Genomic DNA, 17,907 nt, shown 5'->3' with positions numbered 1-17,907 from the left:
TGACTTGATTATTCACTTACCTTCTTCTGGCATCAACTTTATTCAGAGAAATTTTAGATAGGCAAGATTATGAAAAATGTTTAAATTTACATAAATTTAAAATAAAAAAACATACATGAAAGACTTCCAGCTACTTTACAATTAAAATTATACATTATATGAAATTAGCCTTCTTCCAATTTAAAAAAGTTAGAAGCTACAGAAAATTTTTGAAGACTACGTAAAAATTTCTAAGGAGAAAATGCATTGCCTTACTATATTTGTATTTCTCTTTGGTATGTCGTCCAACACATTTTAAAATAAAACAAATCAAGAAAAACACTGCTTTTACAACTCTACCATGGATCCTTTACAGTGTTTTGATGATTAGTAATTACTTGCTAGAAGCTTCTCTAAGCAGGAAAGAGTCACTGCTTTCAAGAATACAAGATTAAATAAAAGAATAACTGACTATTTAAAAATACCAGACTCCAGAATCTGTCTTCTTTCACGTGCTTTTCAGCCCTGCCAATGCTCCACTGCCTGTCTGGCAAATAATCACTCATCTGTCACCATTTCAGGGACTGCCTTCCCTATGAAATCTACCCTGGCCAAGTCTACACTGGCTCTCTCATGTACAACTGACCTTCTTTCTTATGCTGTATCTTTCCTATACGTATTTCTCATAGTGTATCTACAGCTATTTTATTATACTTTTCTACTTATATGTCTGTCAACTTTCACCTGTCACTAAGTTTCTTTAGATTAGGAATTGGTTTTTATGCTTTTGTTTTTTAATTTTAGTATCTCCAGTACCTATCATAGTTCTAGGCCCATAGTTGAACTTTGGTAATTGCTGAATGGGCTACTTGCCTCTAGAGCAAAGATCTACTTTTTACCCCAGTTCATTGTTTCACCCATGCTCCCAATTTTCTCTTTCCTTCTGCCTTGGAAAAGAGGTGTATGCAAACCTGGTACAACATTTATTTTGACCATTAAGATTAACCAGTGACCCGGAACTGCTGCCACTGTACTGAGGGCACTTTAAATCCCTTAAAACTTTATTTTCTTGTGGAAGTCACTGGTTTATGATAGTAATCTCTTTTAATCTGTTGAGATTTCCTTGGCGGTTTACATATGGTTATTATTTGTAATTGTTTTTGTGAGTTTGTTAATAATGTACATTTTCTGATTATCAAAATAACTATTATACATATCTTTGAATAAAACAATTCTTAATTGTTTTATTCAAATCCTCAATGTTCTTAGTTTTTTTTTCTTTTTGGTGTACAGTTTTCTGAAAATATGTTACAATCCTCCACTACGTAGATTTTTAAATTTTTCCTTGAAGGTCTTTCATTTATAAAGTATATTCTGGAGCTGTGTGCTTAAACGAATAGTGCTACGTATGCTTGATGGATTATTTTTATTATGAACTGTATCATTATGAAATACCTTTCTGTATTAGTTATCTGTTGTTATAAAACAACGTATCTACAAATTTAGCAGCTTAAAACAATAAACATTATCTCACACAGTTTCTGATGGTCAAGAATCCAGGAGGGGTTAACTGGGTGATTCTGAGTCAGGGCCCCTCATGAATTTGCACTCAAGATGTTGGCCAGGACTGTGGTCATCTGAAGGTTCAACTATGGCTGGAGGATCTGCTTCTAGATGGCTCATTCTTATGGTTGTTATCTTAAGGCCCTAGTGCCTACTGGCTGTTGGCAGGAAGCCTCAGTTTCTCTGTACAGACCTCTCCATAAGACTGCTTGAATATCCTTGTGACATGACAGCTTTCAAAACAGCAAGTGATCAGAGACAGAGGGCCAAGGATGAAGCCACGATACCTTTTATGACTTGGTTTCAGAAGTTGCACAACATTACTTCCACCATGTTCTATTCGTTAAAAGTGATTCTTGAGGTCTAGTCCACATTCAAGGGGATGGGAAGGTAAGGCACCGCCTTTTTTGCAATTTTTTTAAAAATTGTGCTTTAGGCGAAAGTTTACAGCTCAATTTCTCATAAAAAATTTATACACATATTATGATGTGACATTAGTTGCAATTCCTATACTATGACAACACACTCCCTCTTTCCACCCTGGGTTTCCTGCGTCCATTCAATCAGTTCCTATCCCTTCCTGCCTTCTCATCCTGCCTCCAGACAGGAACTGCCCATTTGGTCTTGTATGTATCTTCTTTAACTAAGAAGTACACTCTTCACGAGTATTATTTTATGTTTTGTAGTCCAATCTAAACTTTGTCTGAAGAGGGTGTTGGAAATGGTTTTAGTTCTGGGTTAACAGAGCATCCAGGGACCATGGCTTTGGGGGTTCCTCCAGTCTCAGACCACTAAGTCTGGTCTTTTAATGTAAATTTGAGTTTTGCTCTGTAGTTCTCTCCTGCTGTCAGGGACTCTCTGTTGTGTTCCCTGTCAGGGCGGTCACTGATGGCAGCTGAGCACCATCTAGTTCTTTTAGTCTCAAGCTGATGGAGTCTCTGTGGCCCTTTTGTCTCTTGGGCTAATATTTTTCTTATCTTTGGTGTTCTTCATTCTCCTTTGCTCCAGGTGGGTTTGGACCAATTGATGCATCTTAGACGGCTGTTTGAAAGCTTTAAGACCCCAGACACCGCTCACCAAAGTGGGATGCAGAACATTTTCTTAGTAAACTTTATTATGCCAATTGACCTAGATGTGCCCCGAAATCACGGTCCCCAGATGCCAGCCCCAGCTACTCTGTCCCTCGAAGTGTTTGGCTGTGTTCAGGAAACTTCTTAGCTTTTGCTTTAGTCTAGCTGTACTGACTTCCCCCGTATTGTGTGTTGTCCTTCTCTTCACCTAAGATGATTCCTGTCTATCTAGTTAGTGAATTCCCCTCTCCCTCCCTCCCTCCCTTCATCACCATCAAAGAATGTTTTCTTCTATGTTTAAACCATTTCTTGAGTTCTTATAATAGTGGTCTCACACAATATTTGTCCTTTTGTGACTAATTTCACTCAGCATAATGCCCTCCAGATTCATGCATGTTGAGAGATGTTTCTTGGATTCTTCATTGTTCTTTATCATTACATAGTATTCCATTGTGTGTATGTACCATAATTTATTTAGCCATTCATCTGCTGATGGCCACCTAGGTCGTTTCCATCTTTTTGCTACTCTGAACAGTGCTGCAATGAACATGGGTGTGCTTCTATCTATTCATGTGACAACTCTTATTTCTCTCAGATATATTCTGAGGAGTGGGACTCCTGGATCATGTGGAACTTCTATTTCTAGCTTTTTAAGGAAGTGCCAAATCAATTTCCAAAGTGGCTGTACGACTTTACATTCCCACCACAGTACATAAGCGTTCCAGTCTCTCTACAGCCTCTCCAATGTTTATTAGTTTGTTTTTTGGATTAATGCCAGCCTTGGGGTGAGATGGTATCTCATTGTAGTTTTCATTTGCATTTCTCTAATGGCTAATGACTAATGAATGATTAATGGCTAATGATCACGAGCATTTCGTCATGTATCTGTTAGCCCCTGATTTCATCTTCTTTGGTGAAGTGTTTGTTCATATCCCCTGCCCATTTTTTAATCGGGTTGTCTTTTTGTTGTTGAGGTGTTGTAGTATCTTGTAGATTTTAGAGATTAGGCCCTTATCGGATGTGTCATAGCCAAAAATTTTTTCCCAGTCTGTAGGTTCTCTTTTTACTCTTTTGGTGAAGACTTTTGGTGAACTTAATCCCTCGAACTTAAAAGAAAATTCTAGAAGTATTTAAAATGTTTTAAAGCACTCATGAATCATCTGCACACTTATTCCCTAACACCAAACACCCTTACCTAAAAGAATCTTCTTTGATGAGGATGAGGTGGCAGGGTACAAAACACAGAATTTTATAGAATTTTAAGGGGGTCTAAAAATCTAACCTTGATTGCCTTATTGTATTAGCACAAGTACAAATTCCTGAGTATTTGAGTGTGAAAATCTCTAAGATCAGCCAAAGACAGGGAAATTCCCGAATAGGCCCTTGTTAGAATAAAGAGAAGTGTGCCCCCCCCACTCCCGGCTACAAAGTCAGTTTCAATGCGGAGAGGAGAACGATAGCCGCTAAAAGTTATAAAATAGTGATCTATATAGTTCCGAGTGATATCCCCTGCTTGGAGAAAGCCAAAATGCATAAAAAACAAACGATTAATCTTCAGGACCATTTTAGAGCCACTTGTTCTACCTTCATCCCCTACCCCTACCTCCAACCTGCTGATTGCTAGACCAACACAGATATCTAATATCAAATTTTTGTGAAATCCTTAAAGCTAGCATCCGCCTGAGTCTCAGGGATGACTCTACTGAACACGCCTGTAATCCAGGAATCATGTTTCTATGATCATCATACTTTCCCTTGACTACTGTAAGCCTGAAAATAAAAATCCCATAAAGGAAAAATAAATTTGATATATATTTAAGATTGTTTTAATCATTAAAACTTGATTATGAAGTATTAAAATATTTTCATTACATGAGTCAAAGTTACCTTAAGTAAAACAAAGATAAAAATTATTTCAATATATCTACTACTTTACTTACCCATCGGAAATCTTTTCCATCAAATTTGCGGGCGTTTGTAAATAAAACAGTTCTAGCTGGCATGTTAATTCCCATAGCAAAAGTCTCTGTAGCAAATAAGGCCTAAATAAATAATTACAGAATCAAATGCATTTTAACCCGAAAACTAGTTTTATCATTTAAATGTAAATAAACATGTTATTAATTTTTTAAAATTAGTCATTAACCTAAAGACCAAAACCAAACCCATGGCCATCGGGTCAATCCAAGTCATAACAACCCTACAGGGTTCCTAAGGCAGCTGTAAATCTCTACAAAAGCAGATTGCCACATCTTTTTCCCACAGAGCCACTGGTGGTTTTGAACTGCCAACCTTTTGATTAGCAGTCTATCACTTTAACCACTGCATCACCAGGGCTCCTTAGTCATTAACTAAAAAAAAAAAACCCAGTGACTAGGCCCTACAAAAATAAAGTGGGCAATACGCTGTTCCCAGAAGATGCACTTCCGTATTACACATAAACATTTGCACCCCAGAAATTTTTTAATTCAGGAGAAAACAGTCCTTAAATTCCAGTGTTGGTGACAGGAGAGAATACCTCTGGCCTAATGGACAAAACTTTATGCTGCAAAAATTCTTGGTTCCTTCACTGATGATGCACCAGTTTTGGGGATCGCTTCAACTTTAAGATCTCTGAGAGGAGATCTGTCAGCTCACTTCTAACACTTTACCAAAAAATAGAGGTATGAGAACACAAAGATGTACGGACAAGGAAAGTCACTGAAGTACTATTAAATAGTCTAAATTTTCATCAACAGGGAAGTAGATTAAAAATAAACCACATGTGTATTTATATGCAAGCTAGTGGATATTTCTGGGAAGTGAAGGGAAAGGACAGTCTCTCATTTTTTACTTTATGAACAATTGTTCTACTTGAATTTTACAACCAATAAGTACCATTTAGATTAAAAAAAATTTTTTTAAGTAGGGTACAATAAATATACAATGTCCAGAAAGGAACACTGACAGGGCCTTCCCATGACCCAGGTATAAATAGTGACCAATTCTTTATCTAAAATACCTCAAGCCACTTTTTCAAGGTAAGTAGATTTCTTTGGAATATTCTGCTTAGTGCTGAGGTTCTTACGATAAATCTCTAACATGATTCTTTAATGTCTGATTTTAAAACCTAAAATAATTTGTGTCATGTATAGGCTTATGGCTACTGTGTAAGTTGTTTCCCATTTTTAATATTCCATTTGCATATAAAATCAACTTCTACCTTTTCTTTTTAAAATCTGACTCTTTGGTTTAAATTAGAACGTTTGAAAAGCTCTCTTTCCTAAGTCTAACTGGCAATTCTTGTCTTCTCTAAGTGCATCCTTTTAATCCATATGTAGAAAGGAATCCACTTATAGACTCAACTCCATGCCTGGTAACTAAATAGCACCTTCTTCAAAATTCCAGATTGTATCTAACAGTGTTACCACTTACTTTAAGACAAGAAAAGGAAAACAGATGATTTTACTTATAACTCAAAATTTATGAGGTGTAAGTTATATATAAAAAATCAAGTCCGTTTCCTAAATCATTGCACATGGACTTAAAAACAAACAAAAAACCCACAACACTACCTATCAACATTGCTGTCTATAATTTTCAAACCACTCATGTAACACAATTCTAAAGCATAATAAACATAAACCATACCTTTATCAATCCTTCAGAAAAGAGAATTTCAATGGTTTCCTTTAAAATAGGAAGTAAGCCTCCGTGGTGAATACCAATGCCCCGCTTCAAAAGAGGAAGAACGTGTTCAACCTGTGATTTTGGAATAACATTTATTTTATAATGATGTGAGGAAACGGAAATTTAAAAATACTAAACTAAGAAAAAGGGGTAATTCAATCAAGAAAAAAAAAGCTGTTTAAACAAAATGTTATATAACTTCATAGTTGCAGGATAAAGGCAAAACCCAAACCCATGTTCCCAAAGATTATTAAACTCAAAAAAAAAAAAAAAAAAGTTAAGGTCTAGCTTTATGTAACATGAAAGGCATGTCTTCTTGTGTTAAATGCACTTTACAAGAGCTCTGGTGTTTAATTTCAAATTTTCCAGCATCACTTCATCTCCTCTAAGAAAATTACAAGCTATGAAGGCAAACTTTGTATCTGCACAAAATAAACTTAAAAGATATTGCCAACTCAAGTGGAAGAAAAATAAGTATAAAATATATTTAATATAAATATGTACAAATTACAAAGAGTTCATTCTCTTTATCATTATATCATGTTCCATTAAATACTTACTATTAGAAGTGTATGAAGTCCTGGTGGTGCAATGGTTAAACTCTTGGCTGCTAACTGAAAGGTTGGTGATTCAAACCTACCAGCTGCTCTGTGGGAGAAAAGACCCGGCAATCTGCTCCCGTAAAGATTACAACCTAGGAAACCTTATGGGACAGTTCTACTTTGTCATACAGGGTCGCTATAAGTTGGAATAGACTTGACGGCATACAACATTAGAAGTGTGCTAGGATACTAAAAAGGTATAAAGATACGGCTCAGTCCTTAGATACTAATAATTCAGATGGGAAGAAAACCTGTCATATTTTTAAAACTAAACACTATTTTAAGTACTAAGAAACATGCTACTATTTATAAAACAAAGTATTCATTTGTAAAGCAGAATATGATCTCCCAGTTTTTCTTTGCGCAAAACAAAACTTTCATAGATTGGATACAGCAGTTCTCAACTTTGGCTATACATTAGAATCACTGGGGGTGCTTTTAAGATATTCTAATGAATAGGACACACGAGAAACCAATTAAATCAGAATCTCTGGGAGTAGCACCCAGGCATCAGTACTTTTTTACAACTCCCTCAGCAATTCCAATAAAGAGCAAAAGTGAAAAAAAAAAAAAACACTGAATTAAAACAAACCCGACATTAAATTTCTCACTAAATACGTGATTTTTATAAGGTGTGCTCTATTGTATTGTTTGGTAGCCTTATGAATTTAAAATGTAACTATTTAAAACATTAAACTTTTTCAGTATTAGGCACAGAAACATTAATTTTCAGACCATGCAAGCTTTCAGAGAAAAGTTCCTTTGGGCAGTAAATCTTTCCTCCTTTCACCATTTCAGAAATTTAAAATACAAATCAAGGTATCATTTCAGTGCAACATTATTTGCTGCAGTGCGCAAACAGTGAAATACAGGAACACAACAAAGAAATGTAAAGTGAATATAAAAAACAAACAAACAAAAAAACCAAACCCACTGTTGTCGGGTCATTTCTGACTCAAAGTGACCCTACAGGACAGAGCAGAACTGCCACACAGGGTTTCCAAGGAGTGGCTGGTTGATTCAAACTGCCAACCTTGTGGTTAGCAGCTGAGGTCTTATCTATTAATATCGACACTTTACTTAGTGATGTTAAACACTCACCTGAGGGAGCTTTTTATCTTCATCAGACAGGCAGTCAATTGCATTACTGAATACTTCTTCAACCATCTTCTTCTCTTCATCTAAAGAGAAAATCCAAAGGTACATAAATGTCAAAACGAGTGAGTGACAACAAATTTCACTCATTTTCTACAAAGAAATAAGAGTCTGTAGAGTATTTAAGACGATCAAAAAGGAATGTCAGATCAAAATTACCACAGATTTAACAGAATTCATTGTCTTTAAGAACCTATCTAGCAAACTTAATCCCTGAAGAAAAGTACTATGTTATGAAACAGTAACATTAATAATTAACTATCCTAAGAACGTAACATGTAACTATCTCATTTAAGTCTCACAATTAGAGGACACGAGAACCACCATTATCTGCTTTTTACTAAGGAAAGTAAAATTGAAAAGTATAAAATTGGCCTGTTAGAGCCAGAAATCCCAAGCCCATGCTCTTAACCATTACACTGCTTCCTGTACAGTGTCTACCAGATAGCAGGTACTCAACAAATACTTCATGAATCAATCAGTATATAACCCTGTAACTTCAAGCCTATTCAACACTAGAAGTTACCAGAAAACATTCATAAGCAGAGCAATTCACTTAATCAAAAAACATACATTAGTCTAGTTGCGTGCCTTGATAAAGAACAGTACAACTAAAATTTGAATTTGAACAATTCAAGGTGTTAGTCACTTCTCATTGTACAGGATTATATATGTAAAAGGCAGAACCGAATGACAATTACGTTGGTATTCAACACACTGCAATGCTAGGCCCAGCTGATCTAATATTTCACTGTGTGCCTTTAGGTGAGTTACATCTATAATTGATGTATGAAAGTAATTTATCAATTTGCTAAAAGTTATCTCACTTTGAGAGCTATAGCACAATTAGGTACAAAGTAGCTTCTAGAAGACTGAAGCAGAGTATCATTGCAGAAGGTGGTCACACCAAGAGATCCACTATTAACTAGTTGGACAGAGAACCGTAATCATTGAGGAGCTTGTGGCAATGAAGTATAAGAAGGCATGATTCTAACGTTTTTTGATAGGGCTCTTAGAATTTTACACACAGCAATGTACTCACCTCTTTCAGTGAAAGAATAGAGAAGAAATAAATGATCAGCGGTCTCTTAAATGCTTTCAGAAATACGCTACGTACCTACCATTGTAACTGTAAGGTGAACTGCATATGCTAGTAATACACAATAGAGAAATGTATTACTAGAAATGTATCTTACGCTCCATTTTCACATAACATAAAACTATACTGAAATTATGTAGTACCTGTGTTAAAATCTAGTTTGGTCATTTGAAGTGCATAAGCTTCACAATCTTTCTTACTAAAACTGAAAATAATTACAGGTTGAAAATTTCTTTCCATAATCATCTTCACAATCTTGAACACATTTGATGGTCCTGCAAAAAAAAAGAGATCGACCATACAGAAAAATTAAATCAAGATTGATCAGACCTAAATGTAAGTGCTAAAACTATAAAACTCTTAGAAGAAAAAACAGTAGTAAATCTTCATGACCTTGGGTTAGGCAAAGCCTTCTTGGATATAATACCAAAAGCTCAAACACATACACAAACACACAAAAACCAAAAACAGAGAAACTGGACTTATGCAAATTAAAAACTTTTGTGTTTCAATGAACACCATCAAGAAAGTGAAAACATGACCCATGGAATGGGACACAATTTTTGCAAATCATATATCTAATAATGGCCTCATATCCAGATTATGTAAAGAAGTCTTGCAAGTGGAGAATAAAAAGACAAATGACCCAATTAAAAAATGTGCAAGCTAATAAAAACATCAGACTTAATGGTCTGAGACTAGAGAAGCCCTTGAAGCCACGGACCCTGGACACTCTGTTAACCCAGAACTAAAGCCATTCCTGAAGCCCACGCTTCAGACAAAGCTTAGATTGGACTATAAAACATAAAATAATACTCATGAAGAGTGTGCTTCTTAGTTCAAGCAGATACACAAGACCAAATGGGTAGCTCCTGTCCAGAGGCAGGATGAGAAGACACACAAGGACAGGGGCTGGCTGGATGGACACAGGAAACCCGGGCTGGAAAGGGGGAGTGTGCTGTCACATTATAGGGACTGCAATTAGTGTCGCATAAAAGTAAATAAATTTTTGTATGAGAAATTAACCTGAGCTGTAAACTTTCACCTAAAGCACAATATTTTTTTAAAAAATAAACACATGCAAGGGATCTACACAGACATTTCCCCAAAGAAGATACACAAACGGTCAAGGAGCACATGAAAAGATGCTCAACATTATCAGCATCAGCGATAAGAATATCAAACCATAATGAGGTAACACTTCACATCCACCAGGATGGCTGTAATCAAAAAGATAATAACACGTGATGGCAAAGAGACAGAGAAACTGGAACCCTCGTACATGGCTGGTTATGTAAAATGGTGCATCCACTCTGGAAAACAGTATGACAGTTCCACAAAACATCAGTATAACAGCCAAAAAGTGGAAACAATCCATATGTCCATCGACTGATGAATGGATAAATGAAATGTGGTATATCCGTACAACGGAATGTTGTTTGGCCACAAAAGAGAACAATGCAGTGATACATGCTATGACACTGATGAACCTTAAACACATTATGCTAAGTAAAAGAAGCCAGACAAAAAACGGCCATATATTGTATGATTCCACTTACATGAAATGTCCAGGATATGTAAATCCATAACTACAGAAAGTAGACTAGTAATTGCCTGAGACTGGAAGTAAAATAAGGAGTGAATGCTAATGGGTATGGGGTTTCTTTCAGAGGTGATAAAAATGTTCTGGAATCAGTGGTTTTATACTAAAAACAATGGAATTCTACACTTCACAAAGATGGTTTTAATGGTATGTGGATTTTACCTCAAAAAAGCTATAATATGGGAAAAAAGATTAGATTGCTTTCAAAGTTACATAATGCTTAAAATCAACATTTAACCACCGAATTTCCTCACATACCACCTAGATTTTGATATAGCTTCCTGAAGAAAAATAAGTAAAAAACAGAAAATGTCAGAGTAATTGGAATATACAATTTTTATATAGAATTCTTTCAAAGTAAAGTTCCAAATTACCTTTAGTTCCACCTTTTCGACCTTTCTGGTCTCCTTTTGCCAAATCACCTGCATCTCGAAGCACTTGCATTGCAGTATTAAAATTATCTTCCCTGAAGTCACCCTGGAATCACAGACATTTTCTATGTAATTTCACAAATACTAAATCATAATTCAAATATTTTATACACTTTCAAAACAAAGAGATAAGAAAATTTTAAATGATAATTAGCAATTATCACAAATAATTTAACTATGATTCAAAAATAATAATTAAAAAAATTTGTGACAGAGGTAATAAAAAGATTATAAACCTGAGAAGAGTACACAGGAGATATCTGAAACATGCACAGAGCCCCCAACCTCCAGGCATTTTAAAAAATTTGGAAAGGAGAAAAATATAATTTATTCATAAGAAAAACACAAATATTTTATTTTTTGAAAATACAAAAAGAACAATCAACTTGCACTGTAAAGCTACTTGAGTTAAAAAATAAATAGATCTCTTGTTATTACTCTCTTCGTTTTAAATTAGAGAAAAACAAGGTATAAAATACGATATAAAAGAAAGACAATCATCTTACATTTTCATCAACTACAAGGTGGAGGCCATCTCCTCCGGCTGGGAAAATGTAATGCTGCAATGGAGTAGGCCGATAATCTGTATAAATCACATGGCAAGGCTGTAAAAAGGAAAATGAATAATTAAGCATAATAAATTTTATTTATCCAAAATAGAACTGTGTATTTGATCTGCCTAAAAGCCCTTGTGGAAATAAAGTAGCGAATTCAGATTTCAAAGAGACACTTTTTTTTTTTTTTAAGAACCAGGCCATAGAAAAATGTGGAAAAGTTAAGTCTATCGAATTATAAACCATCTTTTCAATTTACCAATTCCCTAAACACAGCAAAATACACAACCTGAACTTTAATAATAATCTGGATTCATACTGTAAAATTGGGATGCTGTAATTAAGAAGATACCTCTGTTTCTATGAACAGTAGCAAGATAATACAGAAGACTTCCTGAGATAAAACGGCACATTTCTGCTCTACAGATCCTTATAAGCCTTATTAAAGTGGTAGATTGATCTAGTTCCCCCAGAACTACGTTTCTATCTGCCAGAAGCAACATGGGTGAATGCAACAAAATGCTATTAGAACGCTCATAAAAAGATAAAAATAAGTTCATAAGACTATCAGTGTAAGAAAAAATAAGGGCCACAAAATAAAACTAAGAACAAACTCAGTATACACAAACAAATATTTGTTATTAGGTTCTATAGAGCTGCTACAGGATCGCTATGAGTCAGAATTGACTAAAAGACAATCAGTTTGGTTTTTTCATACACTTGCTAAAGGTAAACCAGAAAGGCAAAACGGAAACACAGTCATAAAAAGCTTCACAGTGTTCACATGGTAAAATTAAATCAGATGCTCGGGATATCCCCAGCTTTTCTTGGTACCAAGGTCTTAGAGGAAATTCTCCACTATGTACTGGAGACTCAACGTATGAATGTATGCAATAGTTTCCAAACCAAACCTGATCAAAATCAACTTGGGAACTTTTGAAAATTAGATATTCTAAAGTCCGACTCACAGGAATTTTGATTTATTTTTGGTTTGAGATGGGGCTCAGAAATCACTTGCAAAAAGCCAGTCAGTTGGTTTTGATAAGCTGCCTGATATGATATGTAGTTTCACGTTAAATTTTTTTTTTTATTCTAGACAGCATTAGAAACAAAGTATAGGACACAGTTAGGGTAATCCATAATGTTTTGAATACTGAAGGCATCTATAAAGGGAGAGAATATACCTGCTTGTGTAAGTGGCAAATCCATTCAGCAAATTGTCGAGCGTTTGGAATAGTAGCCGAAAGAAAGACATAGTGGACATTATCAGGAAGCAAAATAATAGTTTCTTCCCATACCACACCACGCTCTGAAAAAAACAAATATACCTTAGAAATCAGAGTCACCTTAGTTACAGTACCTCATATTATTTTCTCACAAGCTCAATAATTAGAAACGAAGATCACTTCACACAGGGATATTCTGAGTCATAGAACCTTACTGAAAACTACGTTAGTTTTCACTATGAATCGATCAGGTAGACCAAACCACTATAAAAAAAAAAAAAAAAACTCTGAAATAACATCCTGCAAAGAGCAGCTCCAGACTGAATCCTTTTCAAACAGCCTAATGGGAGCCCCAGTGAAAAGGCAGGAGAGTAGTATTCCATTTTACTTTGAGAAGCAGAGGTTAATGCTTGTACAAAGTTACAGCAAAAAATTTCAAAGACACACTATTACTCTTACATATAGCATCATACATGAAGGAAGCAAGAGGACAAAGACAGGAAAGAAAAAAAAAGACAAAAATAGATGTCAGAAGAAACTCTTTCTTAAACTTGCTCAAGCTGAAAGAACTGAAGAAAAATTCAAGCCTTCAGTTGCAACACTGAAAGATTCTACTCGGAAAATACTGAATGATGTGGGAGGCATCAAAAGAAGATGGAAGGAGAGACAGAGGGAAGATGGCAGAATAGACAGATGTTTCTGGCGAGCCCTCTTTACAACAAAGACCCGAAAAAACAAGTGAAACGAGAGTATTTGTGACAAGCTGGGAGCCCTGAGCATCAAAGGCAAGCTTAGACAATGAACTGAGTGGCAGAGGGAGGAAGAGGCCATTCAGAAGTGGAGAGGAGTTACCGGACCCGAATCGCGGGGAGCCCTCAGGCACCATTCCCGGAGTGGCGGCGGCAGTGGCGGGCTGGTACTAGCGTTCGGCCACAGTTTCCTCAGAGAGAAGCAGCCAGCCACACAGCCTACTCACACATCCGGAACCTAAGGAGAAAGGTGCTCTCGGCAAAAGCTAAGTATCTGCGTATGTTTTACCGCGCCCTCCGCACTGCCAAGCTGGCTTCAGCGGCTGAATCCCTGGGCCTGAGATAGACCCTGGTGAGTACCTAGAGCCATCGTCCCAGCCTTGGGGAAGGAAAAAATTTGCAACTGGGGGGGAAAAGATAATTTGCTAGCTCCATTAACGGGAGAGCTCAGGACACAAGCGGCTCCTGTCCAGGCACAAACTGTCCATGGACCTTGAGCAACTTTCCCTTCTGCATGGACCTGTGTGGGCCTATTTTGGGAGAATAGTTCCTTGTTGACAAACTCCAACCATTTCAGCTGTGTGGTGGAGAGATGGGTGTTTGATGTTCGACATTGCTTTGCCTATTAAACAAGGTCCTCACCTAACCACATCAGGGACCTAAGGACTGGTAGCTCCACTCGGACCACCCAGCCACCTGTGACAGGGGTCCAAAGGTAACTGGTACCTCCCAGTCCTCACAACCAAAAACTTTGGGTGCCCATGGTCCCTCTGCAGAACCCACCCACCAGCACGCTCTAGGGAACAGAGACACATTTTTCTCAGAGACACCTGGGGGTCAGTTCTCAGCCCCCTGCCTTGTTCAGAGCATGACCCCCTGCTGCAATCAGGTATCGGTATATATGCCAATAACCCCTGGCCCTCTAAGACTGTAGGACAGAGCCTATACCACACACTTGATGATCAGCTACCTGGAAACTGAGCTGAATTCATACAAGAATACTGAATGGACTCCTAAACTGATATACCTGATAACAGCTCTAGCCAGCTGGGGACAGGATGCCAGAGCTCCAAAGGTGAAAATAATCAAGCTAGCTCACTCAGGCAACCCACAGGCGTATACCAAAATAAAACAAAGCAAGCAGCTACAACACAGTAAGCAAGCATAAACTAATACAATAACTTATAGATGGCTAGGAGACAAGAGTCAATATCAAGTCACATAAAGAAACAGACCATGATCACGTCAACAGGCTCTCAAAACAAAGAATCCAGGGATCTTCTAGATAAAAGTGCATTCCTAGAATTACCAGATGCAGAATACAAAAGTTTAATATACAGAACCCTCAAGACATCAGGAAGCAAATGAGGCAATGCGCAGAACAAGCCAGGGAAAACACAGATAAAGCAATTGAAGAAATTAGAAAGATTATTCAGGAACATAATGAAAAGTTTAATAAGCTAGAAAAATCCACAGACAGACAGCAATCAGAAATTCAGAAGATTAACAACAAAATCACAGATTAGATAACTCAATAGAAAGTCAGAAGAGCAGAACCGAGTAAGCAGAAGCTAGAATTTCTGAACTCGAAGATAAATCACTTGGCACTAATATATTTGAAGAAAGATAAAAGAATTTAAAAAAATGAAGAAAACTTAAGAATCATGTGGGACTCTACCAAGAGAAATAATCTACGAGTGACTGGAGTACCAGAACAGGGAGGGTAACAGAATATACAGAGAAAATTGTTGAAGGTTTGTTGGCAGAAAACTTCCCTGATATTGTGAAAGATGAGAAGATATCTATCCAAGATGCTCATGGACCTCCACATAAGGTAGATCTTAAAAGAAAGTCACCAAGACATATTATAATCAGGCTTGCCAAAACCAAAGATAAGGAGACAATTATAAGAGCAGCGAGGGATAAAAGAAAAGTCACCTACAAAGGAGAGCCAATAAGAATAAGCTCGGACTACTCGGCAGAAACCATGCAGGCAAGAAGGCAATGGGATGACATATTTAAAAAACTGAAGGAAAAAAACTGCCTGCCAAGAATCATATATACATCGAAACTGTCTCTTAAATATGAAGGTGAAATTAAGACATTTCCAGATAAACAGAAGTTGAGGGAATTCGTAAAAACCAAACCAAAACTACAAGAAATACTAAAGGGAGTTCTTTGGTTAGAAAATCAGTAATATCAGGTATCAACCAAGACTAGAACACTGGGCAGAGCAACCAGAAGTCAACCCAGACAGGGAAATCCAAAAAGCAAAGCAAGATTAAAAAAAAAAAAAAAATTAAAAAAAGCCCAACACAGGGTACGGCAATTACTATATAAAAGATGACAACATTAAAAAAATAAAGAGGGAATAAGAAATGTAATCATACACCTCCCATATGGAGAGGAAGATACGGCGATACACAGAAATAAAAGTTAGTTTTAAATTTAGAAAAATAGGGGTAAATAATAAGGTAACCACAAAGGAGACAAACTATCCTACTCATCAAAATAAAATGCAAGGGAAAAACACAGACTCAGCAGAAACAAAATCAACAACAACAAATATAAGGAAAGGACAATATATAAAGAAAATCTGCTCAGCACATAAGATCAAGTGGGCAAAAGAAACTGTCAACACACAAAAAAACACAACAAAATGATAGCACTAAACTCATACCTATCCATAATTACCCTGACTGTAAATGGACTAAATGCACTAATAAAAAGATAGAGAGTGGCAGAATGGATTAAAACACAAGATCCATCTATATGCTGCCTACAAGAGACAAACCTTAGACTTACAGACACATACTAAAACTCAAAGGATGGAAAAAAGTACATCAAGCGAACAATATTGCAGGAGTGGCAATATTAATTTCTGACAAAACAGACTTTAAAATTAAATCCGTCAGAAAGGAGAAGGAAGGACACTATATAACAATTAAAGGGACAATACACCAAGAAGATACAACCATATTAAATATTTATGCACCCAATGACAGGGCTGCAACATACATAAAACAAACTCTGTCAGCACTGAAAAGTGAGACAGACAGTTCCACAATAATAGTAGGAGACATCAACACACCACTTTTGGTGAAGGACAGGACATCCAGAAAGAAGCTCAATAAAGGCACGGAAGATCTAAATGCCACAATCAACCAACTTGACCTCGTAGACAGATATAGAACACTCCACCCAACAGCAACCAACTATACTTTCTTTTCTAGTGCACATGAAACATTCTCTACAGTAGATCACATATTAGGTCATAAAGCAAGCCTTGGCAGAATGCATAACGCTAAAATATTACAAAGCATCTTCTCTGACCATAAGGCCATAAAAGTGGAAATCAATAACAGGAAAAGCATGGAAAAGAAATCAAACACTTGGAAACTGAACAATACGCTGCTCAAGAAAGGCTGGATTATAAAAGACATTAAGGATGGAATAAAGAAATTCATAGAGTCCAATGAGAATGAAAGCACTTCCTACCAGGACCTCTGGGACACAGCAAAAGTGGTGCTCAGAGGCCAATTCATAACAATAAATGCACACATCCAAAAAGAACAAAGGGCCAAAATCAAAGAATTATCCCTACAACTTGAACAAATAGAAAGAGAGCAACAGAAGAAACCCACAGGCACCAGAAGAAAACAAATAATAAAAATTAGAGCTGAACTAAATGAAACAGAAAACAGAAAAACAATTGAAAGAATTAACAAGAACAAAAACTGGTTTTTTGAAAAACTCAACAAAATTGATAAACCACTGGCTGAACTGACAAAACAAAAACAGGAGAGGAAGCAAAGAACCTGAATAAGAAATGAGATGGGCGATATTACAACAGACCCAACTGAAATTAAAAGAATCATATCAGATTACTAGGAAAAACTATACTCAAACAAATTTGAAAACCTAGAAGAAATGGATGAATTCCTGGAAACACACCAACCTAAACTAACACCTACAGAGGTAGAACAACTAAATAGACCCATAACAAAAGAAGAGATTGAAAAGGTAATCAAAACAATCCCAACAAAAAAAAAGCCCTGGTCCAGAGGGCTTCACTGCAGAGTTCTACCAAACTTTCAGGAAACAATTAACACCACTACTACTAAAGGTATTTCAGAGCATAAAAAAGGACGGCAAACTACCAAACTCATTCTATGAAGCCACCATATCCCTGATACCAAAACCAGGT

The 17,907-nt window shown here is 36.5% G+C and overlaps 1 protein-coding gene across 2 annotated transcripts in view; it reads right to left on the bottom strand.

Annotated features, from left to right (window-relative positions):
* The window catches only part of MTREX (Mtr4 exosome RNA helicase), a 122,801-nt gene that overhangs the window by 64,547 nt on the left and 40,347 nt on the right, over positions 1-17,907 (bottom strand). For both annotated transcript variants that reach the window (XM_049863768.1, XM_049863773.1), the window contains exons 8-14: positions 12,910-13,034; positions 11,678-11,776; positions 11,115-11,217; positions 9,281-9,412; positions 7,985-8,064; positions 6,243-6,353; positions 4,553-4,654 (exon numbers count right to left, since the gene is read on the bottom strand). In XM_049863768.1, coding sequence (XP_049719725.1) covers positions 4,553-4,654; positions 6,243-6,353; positions 7,985-8,064; positions 9,281-9,412; positions 11,115-11,217; positions 11,678-11,776; positions 12,910-13,034 — 752 coding nt within the window. The remainder of the gene's footprint in view (positions 1-4,552; positions 4,655-6,242; positions 6,354-7,984; positions 8,065-9,280; positions 9,413-11,114; positions 11,218-11,677; positions 11,777-12,909; positions 13,035-17,907) is intronic.

This window comes from Elephas maximus, chromosome 2 (assembly GCF_024166365.1).
Source record: "Elephas maximus indicus isolate mEleMax1 chromosome 2, mEleMax1 primary haplotype, whole genome shotgun sequence".
Taxonomy (NCBI): Eukaryota; Metazoa; Chordata; class Mammalia; order Proboscidea; family Elephantidae; genus Elephas; species Elephas maximus.
The sequence above is the reverse complement of the archived record's forward strand: the minus strand, read 5'-3'. Positions and strand labels throughout refer to the sequence as shown.